This window comes from Pipistrellus hanaki (assembly GCF_964339955.1).
Source record: "Pipistrellus hanaki genome assembly, chromosome: 2".
Lineage (NCBI taxonomy): Eukaryota > Metazoa > Chordata > Mammalia > Chiroptera > Vespertilionidae > Pipistrellus > Pipistrellus hanaki.
In genome coordinates, this window is record NC_140504.1 from 139746069 (window position 1) to 139765952 (window position 19884).

The following is a 19884-nucleotide window of genomic DNA, read 5'->3' on the forward strand; positions in this document are numbered from 1 at the left end:
ATGTTTTACAACCATTGTGGTTCAAAAATGTTACCTCTGCCATCTTGCTGGACACATCCAGCACTAAACAGACCACTTTGTCCCCCGCCTGGACAAGGGAGAAGGTAGGAGGAGGCGGGAGCTCAGTCCCGTTCATGGGAGGGCTGTGATGAAAGTCAGTGGAGTCTGAGATTACGTCCCATGTACTTCTGAGGCTGCACACTTGGTTCTGTCGGTTTGGAGCTTCTTGGTTGTGGGTACTTGCGTTGCAGAACTCAACCACCTGGAAGAAGAGCAAAGCCTGTGAGAGACTGAAGCTCTTCTGTCATGCTAGACATGCTGCTCGTGCTCAAGCAACTAAAGGGAAAGGGGAAGGTGAGCCGAGACATGGAAATAAGTGCCACAGCAATGTTCTTCTTTACTTCAAAGCTGACATCAAATATACACCTAACCTTTGGCACCCTTTGCTTGAAATACTGGCATCCTTGTGGTACTGAGATCAAGCTCTGTTATAGTTTATTTGCATTTGGATAACAGAGAGAAGACTATATATAACACACACACACACACACACACACACACACACACACACCCCAAACTATCTCCCACCTTCCTTAGCATGATATTGTGTTAAAGAAAACACCACTTGGAGATTATATTTTGGTCAGCTTATTTCTTGAACTAATATTTAATGACTACTGCTCCTTTATTGATCAGTCAACACATTGACCTAGTTCAAATATTGATATCTGTAAGAATAGGATAAGGAGAAAATTGACTTAAATCTACTTCCTGATCTTTCTCCTTATTTGGAAATATAGGTAGAATTCATTTAATAATACTAGATCTGTGTTAACAACCCTTTTAAAGGTGTGGTTTTCATTTTTAAGTAATGTGTCACCAACTATTCCCAATGCTATATTCCTATGAAGAATGGCTGCTTCCTGTTAAATGGAACCAGGGGCTCTTAGAGCCAGAAGAATCTCTTAGTCCCAGTTCTAATTCATAGAGGAGGAAATGGAAGCTCCAAAGGGTTCATGATTGCTTAAGAACACAAGTTTTTTAGTAGAATGTGGAGACAGGAGTAGAACCTACTTTCTTTGTTGTTATTTGTTTTTAACTCTCTGTTTCATGATCGTGGTTAGATGATTGTAAAGCTTATCTTACTGGGTATTAACACGTCGGTCTTTCAAAAGATTACAAGAACAGTATCTAGTCACTTCAATGTGGGTGAAATACATGGAATTAGGTTGGCTTCATAGACTAAAGCTATACATTAAAAACATAATGGATCAGACAAGAAACTAAGAAATATCACTTCAAATTTAAGGAATGACTCAGTCTTGACTAAAATCAGACTGAAGAAAAAAGTTGTCTAAAAAAACTGTATTAATCCAGGGAGTATTGGTCGGCTGTGGGAACTGATAACTTCACAGAGACACATGCCCACGGTGCTTTAAGCTCCATGGAGCAGAGATGACTCACAGACTTGACCTTCAGGTTTTTTTGTGAAGATGGATAGATTTATCTAGTCAAAAAGGCTGATGCCACTGAACCCCTATATCACCTAAGTCCCTCCTTTCTGAGAGATTTCATGCTCTCAGAGCAGGCTTCTGATGGGGACTTGATTCCATGCTGTTTACTTTAGAGAGAAAATGGGCTGGACTAAGGAGGCTAGGATTGGATGCCCATGGCAGAGTACTCTTTTTAAGTAATTTTTAAAATGGTGTTCTGGATTTATACACTAGTCTCTTGCCAGTTGGTGTGTAATGATGACAAGGTTGAGTTTCCCAACCTGCAAAGCCAGGTGTTAGTTGATGTTTCTTGGTAGAACCTGAATTTTCTTTTTAAGGTCTAGGCTATGTGAAACAATGGAAAGAGAATTAGTGCAATTAAAATAAGAGTGGATAGCTACCTCAAAAGAGAGAAGCAATCCTGTTATATCCCTCATTAACCCAGTTCACTTCCCTGTGAAAAGATATAAGAACACCACCATATGAGCAATTTATTTTTTAGATTTAGTGTTCACATTGTTACATCACCTTCTCTGGAAAGCAAATAATCACTTTTCTTAAGGAATCTATTTTTGGTGATCATCTTTGGGGTCTCAGTTACTTTATAATCTGTAAAATAAAAAGTAGATGAACTCTAAGGTCCGCCAAGCTCTAAAAAATAGTGAGTCTTATTTTTTTGTTTAAATATTTAAAACACATCAGTCTGTCTTGGGAAGAGATGAGATCTTGCAGAAGTTTGTGATTCCAAGGGCATACTTACAGAAGATAAACTTTGCATGAACATTATTGATGATGTTGCATTTTGCATGCTGTTGTATAAAAACAAGCAACCTTCTTGGAAAAGCTTACTAGTAATACAGTTCTCTTGGGGGCAAGGCCCTTTTTCACACACAAATACGCCGGTGATGTCAGATGAGCACCTAAAAATAGAAAGAAAAAGTATGTCTATTTTAGAAATACTTGTGTTTTTTTCTTCACTAGCTCATATAATAATGAGTTGCAAAGACTGAGGCTTACTAGAAACATATAAAATATTTTTAAAACTACTTTATTAAAGTTCAATTTAGAAATAGACTCTATTTTAAAGAATTTTGTCCTGATGAGAGGTTTTGTATTGCCAAGGATTTTATCAATTAAACAAGGTCAAAGCAAAAGTTATAGGAATCAATGTGAACTTTTTGAGATTCCTGGAAAAGCATGAGAGGCAGTATTCTAAGTCAAGGTTCCTTTGAGCTCATTGCCATTGGACATTGGAGGAAGAGAAAATGGACATATGATAATAAAAATGACAATATTTAATGCATTTTTGTATGTATATTTTATGTATGTATTTTATGTATTTTTTTCATTCCATTGTAATAATTACACTCTAGTGTAATTATTAAAAATAAAAATAGAATGAAAAAATACATAATAAAATGATAATATTTAAAAGAATTCCTTCCGCCGAAACCGGTTTGGCTCAGTGGATAGAGCGTTGGCCTGCGGACTGAAGGGTCACAGGTTCGATTCAGGTCAAGGGCATGTACACTGGTTGCGGGCACATCCCCAGAAGGGGGTGTGCAGGAGACAGCTGATCGATGTTTCTCTCTCATCGATGTTTCTAAGTCTCCATCCCTCTCCTTTCCTCTCTGTAAAAAAAAATCAATAAAATATATTAAAAATAAAATAAAATAAAATAATTAAAGGATTCCTTTCTAAATACTAATTTCAAATAGTTGAAGGGAGTGAAAAAACAATACAATCTTAAGGAGAGGAATCAATCAACACCTAACAAAATTACAGCTTGGCATACCTTTTGAGTCAGTAATTCTTGGAGGTTATTTAATAGATATACAGATCAGCCTGCATACATGAGAAATGGCACATATATAGCATTATCACCTGTAGTAATATTGGTAGTAAAAGACTGGGAACAACACACTTGTACAATAGGAGAGTGACTGAAAAATTATGTTACATCCATATAATAAAACACTATCCTACATAATAAAAGCCTACTATACTAAGTGTCTGACCTTTCAACTAATCGCTATTATGTGCACTGACCACCAAGGGGCAGATGCTCTGACTGGTAAGTTAGCTTGCTGCTGGGGTCCAGCTTATCAGGACTGGACAAGATGTGCTGGACATACCCTGGAGTCAACCTCCCATGTTCCTTCCCTGATCTCTAAAATATTTCTTCTAATTAATTTCCTTTCAATCTGCACAAATCTATGCACTGGGCCTCTAGTGTAATTATTAAAAATAAAAATAGAATATAAAAAAATACACATTTTAAAAAAAACATCTAGAAAAATCCTGAGGAGAAAAAAAGAAACTAATAAAAATGGTTATCTAGAGGGAATGAGAGAGCACAGGGTAAAGACAATAATGGATCTAAGATGTCTAATATAACTTTTGGATATTTGAGTCACATAAGCATTTTAAAATTGTCAATTAAGTTTTAGCTGCCATTATATACTTAACTGTAGAGTAAAAAATAAATAAACTGAATTTTTAGCATTAGAAAATTACTAACCTTGTTACTTCAATTTGATTTTGCCCATTTATGTAGAAAGGCTTTTCATTGTTATATTCATCAAACACACCCCAACGAAGATGGGCCCATTCGTGGACAAACACTCTGCCTGTGGACGAGAGAGCTTTTGTTTTGAGTCCCTAAAATCTCAGCAATAGATTTGTTAATCAGTGCAAATGTAACAGTACTTGACTATATATGCTCAATCCAAAGGGTTGAAGTACAGTTTTCTCTTCCACTTTCATCTTTCTCACTGCATTTCATCACCTCTCCTTTATACCCTACCATCATAAAAGAGGCAGAGTCACATATGTCTAGACCCATAAATGCAAACCGGTGATTGACTTGCACATCTATTTGAAACTGGTGAGCAGTCCTACATCTTCTCATTTCCTCAATGAAGCTGCCTAACAGGCTTCTATTTAGCTTCATATAGGCCTATAATGTCAGGATTTGCAGAAAAGAAAAGAAGCATATTTAAGTGCAATGAACTGAATGTTTACATGCCCACAAAATTCAGATGTTGAAATCCTAATCCCCAATGAGATAATATTAGGAGGTAGATTAGATCATGAAGGTAAAACCCCATAATGTGATTAGTGACCTTATAAAAGAGATTCCAGCCCTGACTGGTGTTACTTGGTGGTTAGAGTGTTGGCCTGCACACAGAAGGTTCTCGGGTTTGATTCCCAGTCAAGGGCATGTACTTGGGTTGCAGATTCCATCCCCTGCATCAGTTGGGGTATGTGCGGGAGACAACCAATTGATATGACTCTAGAACATCAATGTTTCTATCTGTCTCTTTCTCTCTGTCTCTCTCTCTCTCCCTTTTTCTCTTTCTCTTTTCCCACTCCCTCCCTTCCACTCTCTCTCTAAAAAAAAAAAAAAAAAAAATAAATCAATACAAGCAATATCTGTGGGTGACGATTAACAAAAAGAATAAACGAATTAGAGAGAGAATCCAGAGTGTTCCTTTCCTGTTTCTGCCAGGTGAGGACACAAAGAGAAGATGGCTGTTTATGTACCAGGAAGGGTATATTTAGTGTCAGCAGACACCGAATCTGCTGGTGCCTTAATCTTGGACTTCCAGACTCCAGAACTGTGAGAAATTTCTGTTGTTTATAAGCCACCCAGTCTATGATATTTTTATAGCAGCCCAGACAGAATAAGATACAAAATAAGCAAATAAACCTTTCTTATTGATCAGTCTATGTTATCCAAACATGCCTGATTTTTTTTTTCTTGGAAATAATTCTACTATCCAGAACCATGATTAGAACATTGGGGCCAGGGAGAGAGGAAGGAGCAAAGAAATCATAGAACTTCCTCTCTAACATAGATGATTCTTTTTCTTTCCTTTTCTTTTCTTCATTTTTCTTCCATTTTCTTCCTTTTCCTTCCATTTTCTTTTCTTTCTTTTCTTTTCTTTTCTTTTCTTTTCTTTTCTTTTCTTTTCTTTTCTTTTCTTTTCCTTTTCTTTTCTTTTCTTTCCCTTCCCTTCCCCTTCCTTTTCCCTTCCCTTCCCCTTCCTTTTCCCTTCCCCTTCCCCTTCTTTTCCTTTTCCTTCCCTTCCCTTCCCTTCCCTTCCCTTCCCTTCCCTTCCCTTCCCTTCCCTTCCCTTCCCTTCCCTTCCCTTCCCTTTCCTTCCCTTCATTTCCCTTCCTTTCTCTTCTTTTCCCTTCTCTTTTCTTTTCATCCCTGATTCTTCACATTTATATTTATTTGCAACTCTTAGCTCATGGAAACTCTCATCCTTAGCATACAATCCTTTATAATTTTTTCTCTACCTCTCTAAATATTTCATTTTCTTCAACATTCAGATAAAAAGTGACTTTTCCTTCCATGATGCTTTCCAGTTTAACTCGTCTTTTAAAGTGCACTTTAAAAATTGTTAAAGTTATGGAAATCCAGGAAGTGTTTGCTCAGATGACTCAAGCTGTGGCATATTGTGCAATTTTTGACCTTGGGACAAAGGAAGGGAGGGGAATAGTGTAAGTTGAAAATCTTAAGGAAAAATTTGTGCCTACTCATGGAATTTAGAAGTGCTGATGAAATTATATGTTTATGCAGAAATTATCAATAACACATAGTTACCAGAAAAAAACTCTTACAAAGTTTTAAGTGTCTTATAAAATGTGTTTTATAGAGTGTGTCACCCCAACTCCTACTAGCTATATAGAGGATAACAGAATCTATTTAGATTTAAATGGGGGTAATCATAGTAGCATCATTGAAAAGCAATACTATATGTTAAAATAAAAAACAAAAAATTAAGATTGGGATGGTTAGTTCTTGACCTGCTGATCTTTTCTCACCATAGTTTCCCCCTCAGATCTCACCCACTAAATGCCAGTTTCCAAACCTGACTACTCTCCCAAACTCCAGCCACACACATTCATCCACAGGCTTCTTCCTCCCCCCCCCCCCCCTCAGGATAGTTCACTGTTCCTCACAATCCATTTGCCTTAATCCATACATATGGATTTTCTCCTTTAAGTTGATTCCTTCCATTTCTGCCAAAAACTTGGTGTGTTCCTAATGCTGCTCACACACATCCCCCTTATCCTTCATACTATAGCACTTCAGACCTCTTTCTCCTTTTCCCTTCTGGAATGTCTCTCATCACGTAGAGTTGTTAGGATTAAACACGATAACATTTGAAAAGCAAACAGCACAGTACCTAGAACATGGAAAATTCTCATTGTTGTTATTCCTACCTTTCCTGTCCTTCTCATCTCACTGCCTCCACATTCCAGTCTCGTGGCCTTGTACCTGAACTTCTCTAGGTTGTTCTCCTTTCATCCAGTTTTCCCTCATTGAGATGAGGAATACAGCTTATCCTCACAGCCCGGTTCATCATCTTAAAACACTGCTTTGATGTTGGCACTCCCATGCTTACTAGTATACACTTTCAATGGTGACTTACTAATTTGAGCACTTGAAGTTCTCCATCACTAACTCCCATGTGTATGTCAGCATTTTCACCTGCTACTTCACTGCCCACAGTCACTCTGCCCCATTAATAGGATCTGCTGCTCACACGTTTAAATATGCCCTGAATTTTTCTGCTGGAACAAATTTATCCATACTATTTCCACTGTTCTCTCCCCCTTTTCCTTTTATCAAAATGACATTTAACCTTGAAGATCCTCTGCTCAATGAGGCCATTTCTGACATCCTTAGTTTTCTCCTTTCACTAAATTCTTACAGTACTAACTGTCGGGGCCATTAACCTGGTGCTTAATTCTTTCTGGCCCACTTTGTTCCTCATTTTTTCATGGGTGTATGGCCTCTCTCCCAACAATAGGGTAAATCTTGGCAAATTTCAAGTTCTCTGAGTCCTTTTCCACACTAAGCCCAGAATATTGTAAAAAGTAATGGCAAATGTCTATTTCTTACCTCGTGGTCCATAGCCAGCTGTTAAGTCATCATTCAGTAGAAAGTCAGGTGTGAAATAGATGTGTTTTCCTTCTTTTCCACACCCTCTATATTGTAGGGTAAATGGATCACCTCCATGTGCCCCATACCAGGCAGTCACTATAACATTTGCCTAAATTAAAAGAAATTCCTTGTAATAGCTCAACTGTGATGTTGGTGACATAAAAATATACACATTAAAATACTTTGAACAGTACACTTAAGATCTGTACATTTTATTGTACAAATTATATTCATATTTAAAGACATATGTTTTAAAGTGCCTTATAAATGGAGTTTAAAATGCATTTCACAACTAAATATCAACAAAATTATTTGGCTACTTCAAAAACCATGTACATTTTTCTGATTGCCAATGAGGTTGAACATTTGTTCATATCTATTGGTCGTTTGTATGTTTTCTTGGGATAGGTGAATTTTCAGGTCCTCGGCCCACTTTTTGATTGGATTGCTTATTTGTTTGGTGTTGAGTTTTATGAGTTCTTTATATTTTTTGGAAATTAAACCTTTGTCAGAGCTACTGTTTGAAAATATCATCTCCCATCTGGTTGGCTACCTGTTTGTTTTGTTGTCCATTTCTTTTGCTGTCCAGAAGCTCTTATATTTGATATAGTCCCATTCATTTATTTTTGCCTTTACCTCCCTTGAATTTGGGGTCAAGTCCATAAAATGTTCTACTGCAGTGAAATACCACCTTACACCAGCTAGAATGGCCATTATCAACAAGACAAGCAACAAGTGTTGGAGAGGTTGTGGGGAAAAAGGAAACCTCATTCACTGCTGGTGGGAATGTAGACTGGTACAACCACTATGGAAAGCACTCTGCGACCCTTAAAAAATTAAAAATAGAGCTACCATATGACCCAACAATTCCACTCCTGGGTTTATGCCCCAAAAAATAAAAATAACATATATGCAAAGATATATGCTTCCCTATGTTCATTGCAGCATTATTCATGATGGCCAAAGGTTGGAAATAGCCAAAGTACCCTACGATGGAGGACTGGATAAAGAAGATGTGGTACATATACACAATGAGTACTACACTGCCATAAGAAAGGATGAAATAGCATCATTTACAACATGGATGGACCTTGAGAACATTATGGGAAGTGAAATAAGTCAGACAGAAAAAGCTAAGAACTATATGATTTAACTCAAATGTGGAATATAAAACTGAAATTTATGCACCCAAACAGCAGTGTGGTGGTTGCCAGAGGGAGGGGGATGGGGGAAGAAAGGGGTCCTAATATGTGGTGACAGGAGAAGATTTGACTTTGGGTGGTGGTTACATGGTCCTATATATAGATTTTGTAAATTAGTAATCCACACATGTAACCTATATATTCATGTTGAGTAATGTCACTCCTATAAAATTATATTTTAAAATCTACATTTTAAAAGTTTAGCAAATTTCCAGAGAGTTTAATTTCTTCCATTTGCCCTCCCCGTTTCCCAGATTAAAATTTTCTGAAATTGCACTGAGCTGTGCCACCTTCAGATGGGGGTCCAAGATGGCAGCACAGGAAGATGCTGAGCTCGCCTCCTCCCTTGGACACGCTTCCCCTGCAGGTGAGAGCTTAACATCACACCCCCAGCACCTGGGATCTGCACTGGAGAGACATGCCCCATACGTGTCTGGCTTAGAAAACCTACGGGGATGATATCCAAGGGACCCAAAGGGCTTTAGGGAACTGAGATTCTTCTTTTTAAGGGCTCATGTGAGGTCTTATTTGTCTGGGGACCCAGTGCAAAAGAAGAAGTTTGAAAAGTGCTTAGACTATATGAGAAGGAGAGTCATTTACTAATCTTAAAGCACCTGAAAGCACCTGCTGATGGAGCAGAGAATAATTGAAACTCTCTCTGGAGATGGAGGCACTGGCAGATTCTATTTTTTCATTCTCCACCTGCCCTATTACCGCAAGTGGTGAGACTGAGTGTTGCACCCTACCCCACTACCAACCCCCTGCCCCACCTCCCAACACACATACTGCATTGCTAGGACAGGCAGGGTGAGTAGTTTCCACACCGTCCCACTACCTTGCTGAAATGGGAGAGTGGGGTTGCAACATCCAACCACTCCCTGGCTGGGAAGATGAACAGAAAGTCACCAGCAAAGCCAGTTGCAACACTTTCCCACTCCCTGGCTGGGGCCTGCAAGCACTAGCAATCAGAGCATCCTCCTGCTCCCTCCCTAAAGGCAGCATGTGTGCATGTGCACACACAGACAAGACATTTTCTCCAGGCATCACTGAAGCCCAGGCAGGACAGTGAAGGGTTTCTTGCTGCCTTACTGAAGACAGCCAGCATCACCTAGGAAACACTTCCAGATCTCCTGATCTGGAGATCAGCAGGGCTAATGATTGTGGATATATTCACATACTTTAAAAGCTGCTGCCTTGAGAGTCTGGCTTCCAATGAACTTGAAACTAGGTGTTAAATAAGATTGATATCCTTGAGAAACTGACAGGTCTTGCCACCCCCTCAACAATGGGGACCTGTTAAGAATAAATCAGTCTGTTTAAACCTCATAAAGGTTTAAGAGACAACCAAGAGCTAGGGCAAAGTTGATTAATAAGGTTCATCACTCATTCCAGACTGAGAGAAATAGCTGTTTTGCCTAATACACACAAACAGAGAGTTAAACGAAGTGAGGAAACAAAGCAATATATTCCACATAAAAAAACAAGAAAAAAAATCAGAAAAATTTTAACAATATAAAGAAGTAATCTACCTGATAATTCAAATGAATGGTCATAAAGTTGTTTAACAAACTTAGAAAAAGAGTGAATGAACATAGTGAGAACTTCAACAAAGAAAGAGAAAATAAAAGAAAGTATCAGAAGATATAGCACTGAAGCTTACAATAACTGAACTGAAGAATATACTAGAGAGGTTCAAAAACAGACTGGATAAAGCAGAACGACAGATCAGTGAGCTGTAAGACAAAGCACCGGACCTGACACAAGCAGAGTACCACAAAGAGAAGATAATTTTTAAAAAGTCAATATGGCTTAAAAGACGCATAGGACAACATTGAGAGGAATAACATTTGCATTAAAACAGAAGGCAAAGAGAGAGAGAGAAGAGTCAGAAAAGTATTGAAGAAATAATGGCTGAAAACTTCCTGACCTGGGAAAGTGAACAGACATCTAGGTTCAGAAATCCCAGAGAGTTCCAAATAAGGTAAAGACATATGCACCAAGACACATTGTAATTAAAATGGCAAAAGATAGAGACCATTTTGAAAGCAGTAAAAGAAAACAACTTATTTCATATAAGGGAAACCCCATAAGGCTATCAGAAGATATTTTAGCAGAAATTTTATGGGCCAGAAGGGAGCAGCAAGACATATTCAAAATGCCGGAAAAAAATAATTTTCAACCAAGAACACTCTATCAGCATGGTTATCACTCAGAATTCAAGAAGAAATAAAGAATCTTCCAGAAGAAATAAAGCAAAATCCAAAGAAGTTTGTCACCACTAACTTATCTTTATAAGAAATGTTAAGGGATTTCTTTAAGCTGAAAAGAAATGGCACTAATTAATAACAAGAAAACACATGAAAGTAAAAATCCTACTGATAAAGGTAAATACATGCTTAAAGCAACAGAGTCATCACTTATAAAGGTATTATAAAGTTAAAAGAAAAATGTAGTAAAATTAACTAAAATTATAGTAATTAGTTAAGGTATGTATAAAATAAAAAAATTTAAATGTGACATCAAAAATATAAAACATGGCAAGGGTAATAGAAGTGTAGAGTTTTAGAATGCACTCAAATGTGACTTGCTATCAATTTATAGCAGACTGTTTTATGGATATAGGCTGCTCTATGTGAGCTTAATAGTAACCACAAAACAAAAACCTATAGCAGATATACAAAAGAGAATGAGAAAGGAATGTAAGCATAATATCAAATAAAGTGGTCAATCCACAGGGAAGAGAGCAAGAGAAAAGAATAAGAACACAGAGAGCCAAAACCGGTTTGGCTCAGAGGATAGAGCGTCCGCCTGCGGACTGAAAGGTCCCGGGTTCGATTCCGGTCAAGGGCATGTACCTTGGTTGCAGGCTCATCCCCAGTAGGGGGTGTGCAAGAGGCAGCTGATCGATGATTCTCTCTCATCGATGTTTCTAACTCTCTATCTCTCTCCCTTCCTCTCTGTAAGAAATCAATAAAATATATTTTTTAAAAAAAGAAAGAAAAAGAACACAGAGAAACTATAAAACAGCTAATAAAAATTAATAAAATGTCAGTAATTACATATCTATTAATAATTACTTGAATGTTAATGGACTAAATTATCCATTCAAAAGACACAGAATGGATAAATGGTTAAATAAACAAAATGTGTCTATTTGCTCCCTACAAGAGACTTACTTCAGATATAAGAAGACTCACTGACTGAAAGTGAAGGGATGGGAAAAAATGTTTCATATAAATAGAAATTTAAAAATCAAATCATATAAGACAAAAAGACTTTAAAAAGACAAAGACTGTAATACAAGACAAAAGGCATTAAATAATGATAAAAAGGCTAATCCAGCAAGAAGATATAACAGTTGTGAATATATATGCATTCAACATAGGAGTATCAAAATATATGAAGTGAATATTAACATACCTAAAGGGAGAAATTGACAGAATTCAATAATAGTAGAGACTTTAGCACCCCATTTTTATCAATGGAGAGATCATCCAGTCAGAAATCAATAAGGACATATCAGGCTTAAGGACATTTTTAGATCTATTAAGATGGATTTAATAAATATATGCAGAACATTTGATCCAAAATAAGCAGAATACATCTTCTTCTCAAGTGCACATGGAACATTTTCCAGGATAGATCAAGTTAGGCCACAAAATGATTCTCAATAAATTCAGGAATATTGAAATCACAAGCATCTTTTCTAAATACAATGGTATAAATCTAGGAATTAATTACAAGAAGAAAACTGGAAAAAGCATGAATATGTGGAGATTAAACTACATGCTATTGAAGAATTACTGGGTCATTGAAGAATTCAATGAGAAAAAAAAAAGCTAGAGGAAAGTGAAAACAGAAATACAACATCCCGTAATTTATGGATGTAGCAAAAGCATTTCTAGGAGGGAAGTTCACTGCAATACAAGCCTACTTTAAGAAACAAGAAAAACCTCAAATAAATATTGTAAGTTTACACCTAAAAGAAATAGAAAAGAAGGACAAACATACCCAAAGTTAGAAGAAAGGAAATATTAATGACAAGATGGAGATGAAATAAAAATAAAAACAAGTCAATGAAATTAAGTGTTGATCCTTTGAGAAGATACACCAAGTTAACAAACCTTAAATTAGACTTATCAGAGAAAGAGAGATTGAGATGAGAGAGAAAGAGAGTGAGAGTGGGGGAAGGGGCTCAAATAAAATAAGAAATGTAAGAGAAGTTACAAATGTACTACAGAAATGCAAAGAATGTACTGTGAACAATTATACTCCAACAAATTAGACAACCTAGAAGAAATGGATAAATTCTTAGAAACATACAATCCCTAAAGATTGAACCATGAAGAAATAGAAAATCTGAATGGACAAATTACTAGTAAGAAGATTGAATAAGTAGGCAAAACCCTTCCAACAAAGAAAAATCCAGGGCCAGATGGCTTAATGGATCAATTCAACCAAACATTCAAAGAAGATTTAATAAATATTTTTCTCAAACACTACCAAAAAAATTTGAGATGGGGGAAACACTTTACAAAGCCAGCATTACTCTGATAACAGAACTAGGCAAGGACTCTACAAAAAATAAAATATAACTAATAAACATAGTGACAAAAATCCTCAACAAAATATCAGCAAGCCAAATTCAACATTATATTAAAAGGACTACACACCATGATCAAGTGGGATTTATTCCAGGGATACAAGGATTTCTCAACATCCACAAATTAATTTAAGACACCAACATAAAACAAAATGAAAGATTAAAATTGTATGATCATAATATGATCAATAAATGCAAAGAAAATGTTTAACAACATTCAAATGTTTATCAATGATTTGTGATAAACATAAATACATTTCCTCTATAGCAGCTCTCAATGAAGTTGAAATAGAGGAAATGTACCTGAACATAATGCGTCCTGATTTCTAACTATGCTACAAAGCTATAGTAATAACCAAAACAGTATCAGTATAAAAATCGACACATAGATCCATGAAACAGAATAGAGAGCCCATAAATTAATTCATGCATATATAGTCAATTAATTTATGATAATGTAGGCAAAAATATACAATGGAAAGGACAATTTCTCAATAATGGTGTTGGAAAATTGGACAGCTACCTGCAAAAGAATGAAACTGGATTATTATCCTACACCACATAGAAAAATTAACTCAACATTGATTAATGACTTGAATATAATACATAGTAATTTTGGGTGTTTTTTTTTGGAGGAGACATCTCACTCTAAAGACAAGGGCAAAAATAAACAAATGAAATTATATCAAACTGAAAGCCTTCTGCACAGTGAAGGAAAGAAACTGTCAGTTAAACAAAAGTCAATGGGAGAAAATATTTGCAAACCATATATCCAATAAGTGGTTAATATAAAAAAATATAAATAACTCTTACAACTCCATAACAAAAAAAATATGATTAAAAAATGTGCAGAGGGTCTAAATAAACATTTTCCCATAGACATATTGATGGCCAATAGACACATGAAAAAATGCTCAGCATCATTAATCATCAGAAAAATGCAATTCAAAACCACAATGAGATATCACCTCATACCTGTCAGAATGTTTAACCTATATAATAAAAGCCTAATATGCAAATTGACCCAACAGCAGAATGATCAATTGGCAGGGGGTAGGGCCAGCAAGTGGGTTGATCCAGGCCAGCCAAGGCAGGTGCCAGCGGGCAGAGGGAGGGGATGTCAATTGGGGGTGGGGGAGGTGGGCAGCAGCACCTAGTGATGGCAGAGGGGTGATCAGGGGATAGGTCTGGCCACTTGCCAGCCGTCCCTGTCCCCCTAATGGCCCATGGGTTGCCTCCCACAGAGTGAGGTCAGACTGCAGCTTAGGCCCACTCCTAAGGGATCTCTTCCTGAGTGCATGAATTTTTATAAATCAGGCTTTTAGTTATAAAATAAGACAAGAAATAACAATGGATGAGGATCTAAAAACCTGGGATCTTTTATGCACTTTTGGTAAGAATATAAATTGGTGCAATCACTGTGGAAAACAGTATGAACTTTCCTCATAAAATGGGAACTAAAAGTGGAATATGATCAAACAATTCCAATTCTAGATATTTATCTGAAGAAAATGAAAACACTAATTAAAAAAATAATAGATGCACATTAAGTTCATTTCAGCATTATTTACAATTAGAGGCCTGGTGCATTAAAATTCATGCACTGGAGGGGGCGTCCCTCAGCCCAGCCTGCCCCCCTCACAGTCCGGGAGCCCTCAGGGGCAGGAGGCAACCCAGTGATCAGGAGAAGGCGATGCCACATCACACCTCTGCTGCCACCATCACACCTCTTCCAGCCCTGGTTACCTGTGCCTCAGTGGCCCTGGGCAGCCAGGCAGCCACCATCCAAGGCTTGCCTGAACCTTGGGCCAGCCTGGGAGGTTGGGGGGCTGAGGGAGGAATGAGGAAATCCAGAGGTAGGAATGTGGAGTGACCAGGCCTGCCCGGGAGTGGGCCCGGCCTTGCCACATGCCTGCCACCCTAGAGGAGTTGAGAGGAATGGGTGGTGCCATCTTGTGGCTGTGGGCACCACCATCTTTGAGAGCAGGGCAGTCAATTAACATATTCCCTCCCTATTAGCTGTGGGCGCCACCATCTTTGTGATGGTTTGATGGTCAATTAGCATATTCCCTCTTTGTTAGATACTAGCATAGCCAACACATGGGAGAAAAACCCAAGTGTCAATCAAAGGATGAATGGATAAAGAAGATATTATATATATTATATATATACTAGAGGCCCGATGCATGAAAGTCATGCAAGGGCCGTGGCCCCTGCTAACACAGGGCTGCTTCTGCCTTGACCCCCCACCACCACTGTGGCTTTGTCTGGAAGGAAGGACATGCATTAGACTTTTGTTATTATAGATGTTATTACAGCAGCAGAGGTGTGATGTGGCATCGCCTTCCCCTGATCGTCAGGTCACCTCCTGCCCCCGAGGCTCCTGGACTGTGAGAGGGCAGGCCAGGCTGAGGGACCCTCCCCGCCAGTGCATGAATTTTCATGTACTGGGCCTCTAGTACATATATAATATATAACATATAACATATATAATACATACACACACACATACACACACACATACACCCACACAATGAAATGACAAAGTATGTAATCTTGTCATTGCAACAACATGGATAGACCTGGAAGGCATTATGCTAAGTGAAAGAAGTCAAAAAGAAAGACAACTACTGCATGATTTTACTTATATGTGGAATCTAAAAAACAAAACCAGACTCATAGCGAACAGATTAGTGGTTGTCAGAGGACAGGGGGGTTGGGATGTGGAAATGGGTAAAGGGGATCAAGGTATAAACTTTCAGATATAAAACATGTCATGGGGATACAAGGCAACACCCACAAAAAAGCAACAGTTGTCATGCCCTTGTCATTTGGACAAAATCTCATTCCTATTTCCTGAAATTTGTCCTGAAGCAAAAGAGAAAGTGCTTTGCATAGAATAGAATACTCAGGCTGTTCAGGATTAACTTTTTACCTTGTAGACCATAGTAACCCAGCGCAGGCCTACTATTCCTAACCCTTTCTCTCCTCCCCTCCTTTCTACCTACATGAAACTAGATTCACAGGAATCACCTTGCTTGTCCTTGAGTCCTCCATAGTGCCTAGAACGGATACTGTGCATAATTATTATCCACTAAGTGTTGCCTTAATTGATATTATGAGGTTAAAGAAATTGGTATCCAACAGATATAGGAACAGCTTTCAATGACTATTATTTTCTTTAATCTTTCTGTTCAGTCATATTCTCATTTTTGCTTTAGTTGTTTATTTCTTCATTGGGATCAGGAATACTACCTGGTTTGGGGTTGATTATCTCCAATACTTCTTTGTTCCACAGATGGCAAAACTGGTTAATGCAATCTGTATAGAAAGCTAGAGGCAACATAGCTTAGTGCAAAGAACATGGGTTTGGGAATCAAATTGCGGCTCTGAAATTTGCTAGCTGTTTGACTTGAAACAAAATCCTTAATTTATTTGAGCCTGGGTTTCCCAATTTGTGATAACAGCAACCAATTTTAGGGTGTGGGGGAATTAAACAATATATTTGTGTAGAATTCCTGGCACTCAGTTGCATCTTAAAAAAACAGCAGCTCTCTTTCCAGTTTATCCCAGGTCCTCCATCTCTCATACCTCCATGCTCAAGAATTGCAAAATGCTTTCCTCTGGTCATAAATCAAATGCTTATCAGAGCCTCTGTAACCTCTTCAGGACGCTGAGGTGCCTATCTAGATTGCTATACCATTCCATTACGGAAAGAGTAACTTCAAAAAAGGGCTAAGAATTAAAACAGGCTTCATAGCAATGACACAAATGAGCAGAGGGGAAATGATGGCATATGTCCCAGTCCTGTTTGAGCTGTAGTTACAGGTCTCCAACCCACTCCATTGCTGGAGCCCTGAGCTACATTTTCAATGCCTCTGCTTCTGTGCCTACTGGCAGTGCCATGGCTCCTGTTCACAATAACTTCAGTGATTTACCAGATTTACTTACCATTTATTTATAGCATGCACACCAGTATGAGCCAGACATCATTATAGATGTTTAACTATAATTTATAGCTTATCAGAGTCCTTTGAAGATTAAATTCTTTTTTTTTTTTGTTTTTTGGTTGGAAAAGAGGAAATAGCCACACACCCCCCTCCCCACTTTCTGCCTTCCTTCTTATCAACATACTCCTTGAAAGCTGTCCTAGATATGAGGTAATGTGAAATTTTCCTAATTTACACTTTGGCAGAAGACGGTCATATTTTCATGTGCATGGGTGGCCAATGTTTCTCTATGGACATGCATGTTTACTGCCCTGACATATTATAAAGATAGCCATAATTGGAATTGTTCCCTTTACAGCTCAGACTCAGTAGATAAAGCTAGGTTTTGGTCCTTAACCAGATATTTCAGGAAATATTCTGTAGGTTACAAAGTAAGGAAATCTGAGAGGCTACCTGAGCAATGGCATTTTGCTCACCTTTTAGCACAAAATTTGTACTCCTTTATTAAATATCTATATATTTTGTGGTTAACAATCTTCCCAAAATGTCATTTGCATATTAATATCAATGACTTGTTTTTGCTTAAGTTCTCACTTTTAAAGTTTGAACACAGTATATTTCGATTGTTTCACCCTCCCACCCTTGATTGAAGCTCATTTAATGAAACTGAATTCTTACCTTTTCATATGATTCTTGTTTAACTTTGCTATAATTATTAGCTTTCCATGTGGCAGGTATTAAAATCTTTACACTTCTGAAAAATACTCTTTTCTTGGTAGCATTGAACAGGTAAAAAGAAGCTTCAGTTACCATTTCCTATAACCAAATAAAAGGAAAGCTTGTTTTATCCTTTATCATTATAAGTTCTTTATGTTTGAGTTTGCTGGTCACAAATAATGAAAATATTTTGAAGGAGCCCATTTCTATTAGAGACAGCATTAGACTGTGCAAACTTAGGAAAAAACTAAACTTAGATGGTTGTCTGAAAGAGATTTTTAGGACAGTAATTAGGTGTCTGGGCTTGCCTATGTAATTTTCCAACTTTGTGAAAGGCTTTGCAGGTTTTACCAACAAATCCTTTTCATGTTACACCTGTGGGCATGTTCAAGACCACACCTTATAAATGTTACTAATTTCACTAAAGCATCAATGAAAGGAGGCTCATGAGTAATAGAGTTGTGATCCTTCCTGATTGTAAGGTGAAAATAGTCAATTAGAGAGCATTCAGGTAAAAAGAAATATTTTTTTGCTCTTTGGCACTCCATCCAGACTACCACTCTTTCTGTCTGAGGATTCTCACCCTCAGGAGGGAATCCAACCACATGATTTTAATAAGCATGAAACCATGCTTATTCATCAGTCAAACATCTGGTCTTTGTAGCCACAGTACTTATTTCTTAAGTTGCTACCCCAAAACAGTCATGCAGGAACACAAAAACACTAAAATTGGTAGTAATCAACAACAAAAAATAAAAGAGGACTAGATCAACAGTCGGTGAACTGAGACTCCACAGAATTAGGTGAACACACTGGCATGCCCATAATTATAACTAAAGCTTGGTGCAATCTTTCAGAAACACTGCTCTCTTTGCAGCTCAAATTACAAATCAAACAGGTTTGTTAGCTCCTTACAGAAGGCTACGGGATAATGAATTTGACATAATGTCCTAATGGGATAATGAATTTGACATAATATTTGCCACTCACCTTGATATTTGGGATGAGGTTCTGATCCTCAGACACCTGAGGGTTGATTGCAATGAGTAACCCGTCATACCCATTGTCTCGAAGCTGCACTCCAGCTCCCAGGAGTAGGAGTTCTGGACTTAGAGCCACCAGGAGAGTCGCAATCTTCAGGGGGCCAACAGTACCTGCTTTGTCCCTGTGGGTCATGTTGTAGAGAAGCCTCCGACTGGTTCACTCACACTGGTCCTGCCGGATGCATGGTGCCAGGTGACAGGGTAAAATAGTTTCCTTCTGAACTTGAAGGTCCTAGAACGTGTAGTGGAGGAGGTGCCTTCTTTGCCAAATCGAGGGGTGGACCTAACTGAGACCTGCCTCTGCAAGTCCTTTTTCTCTAGGCAATGCCACACGTGCCTGTTCTGTGGCTGAGCTTTCTCCTGAATCATAGTTGGGCAATAAATCTTCCACCTCAGATTCATTTTATATTTCTCTGAAGGAAGGGGAAAATAAGACAAAAGGAGCTTGAAAGAGAGAGGCATGAGTGGCTGGGCTGGAAATGAGAGACTCTGGATTGTTCAATCCACTTTCTCTAGAAACACAAACATCTATAATGATTCTCCTCTCCTTATCCTTGACAGCCTTCTCCATCCGTCCTCGCAACTACTTCCCCACGGCACTCCAGTCATATTTTGTTTGTTAAGATTCCTTTGTCTGGTTATTTTGAAGATGTAGAAATCCATCCTGCGGCCCTGTGCCCAGAGCCTTGGGTCAGATAGTCTGGGCAAGCTCTCAGCTAATGGCTGGGGGAGGGTATCAGGTATCCCCCCAGGGAGCACCAAGTGCCGGGAACTTGGATGCCTGAGCAGACCGCAGAGGCCTGTCCCTCTGCCCTGGCTGCCTTCTTCCCTCAGAAGCTGGGAAAAGAATGAATTTCTCCTTCAGCAACTCTCTCCTTGAGGGCAAGACTCTGCCTCCGTCAGCCCTCCATTTC

General features: G+C 38.2%; 1 protein-coding gene across 3 annotated transcripts in view; it reads right to left on the reverse strand.

Annotated features, from left to right (window-relative positions):
* CLCA2 (chloride channel accessory 2) overlaps positions 1-19642 on the reverse strand; it is a 42035-nt gene extending 22393 nt beyond the window's left edge. For 2 of the 3 annotated variants that reach the window (XM_084874412.1, XM_084874414.1), the window contains exons 1-6: positions 18918-19642; positions 17889-18026; positions 7414-7564; positions 4015-4123; positions 2254-2413; positions 35-262 (exon numbers count right to left, since the gene is read on the reverse strand). In XM_084874412.1, the coding sequence (XP_084730538.1) occupies positions 35-262; positions 2254-2413; positions 4015-4123; positions 7414-7564; positions 17889-18026; positions 18918-19103 (972 nt within the window). In that variant the 5' untranslated portion in view covers positions 19104-19642. The remainder of the gene's footprint in view (positions 1-34; positions 263-2253; positions 2414-4014; positions 4124-7413; positions 7565-17888; positions 18027-18917) is intronic. The other variant, XM_084874413.1, reaches the window with a different exon arrangement.
* Between the last annotated feature and the right edge of the window lie 242 nt (positions 19643-19884).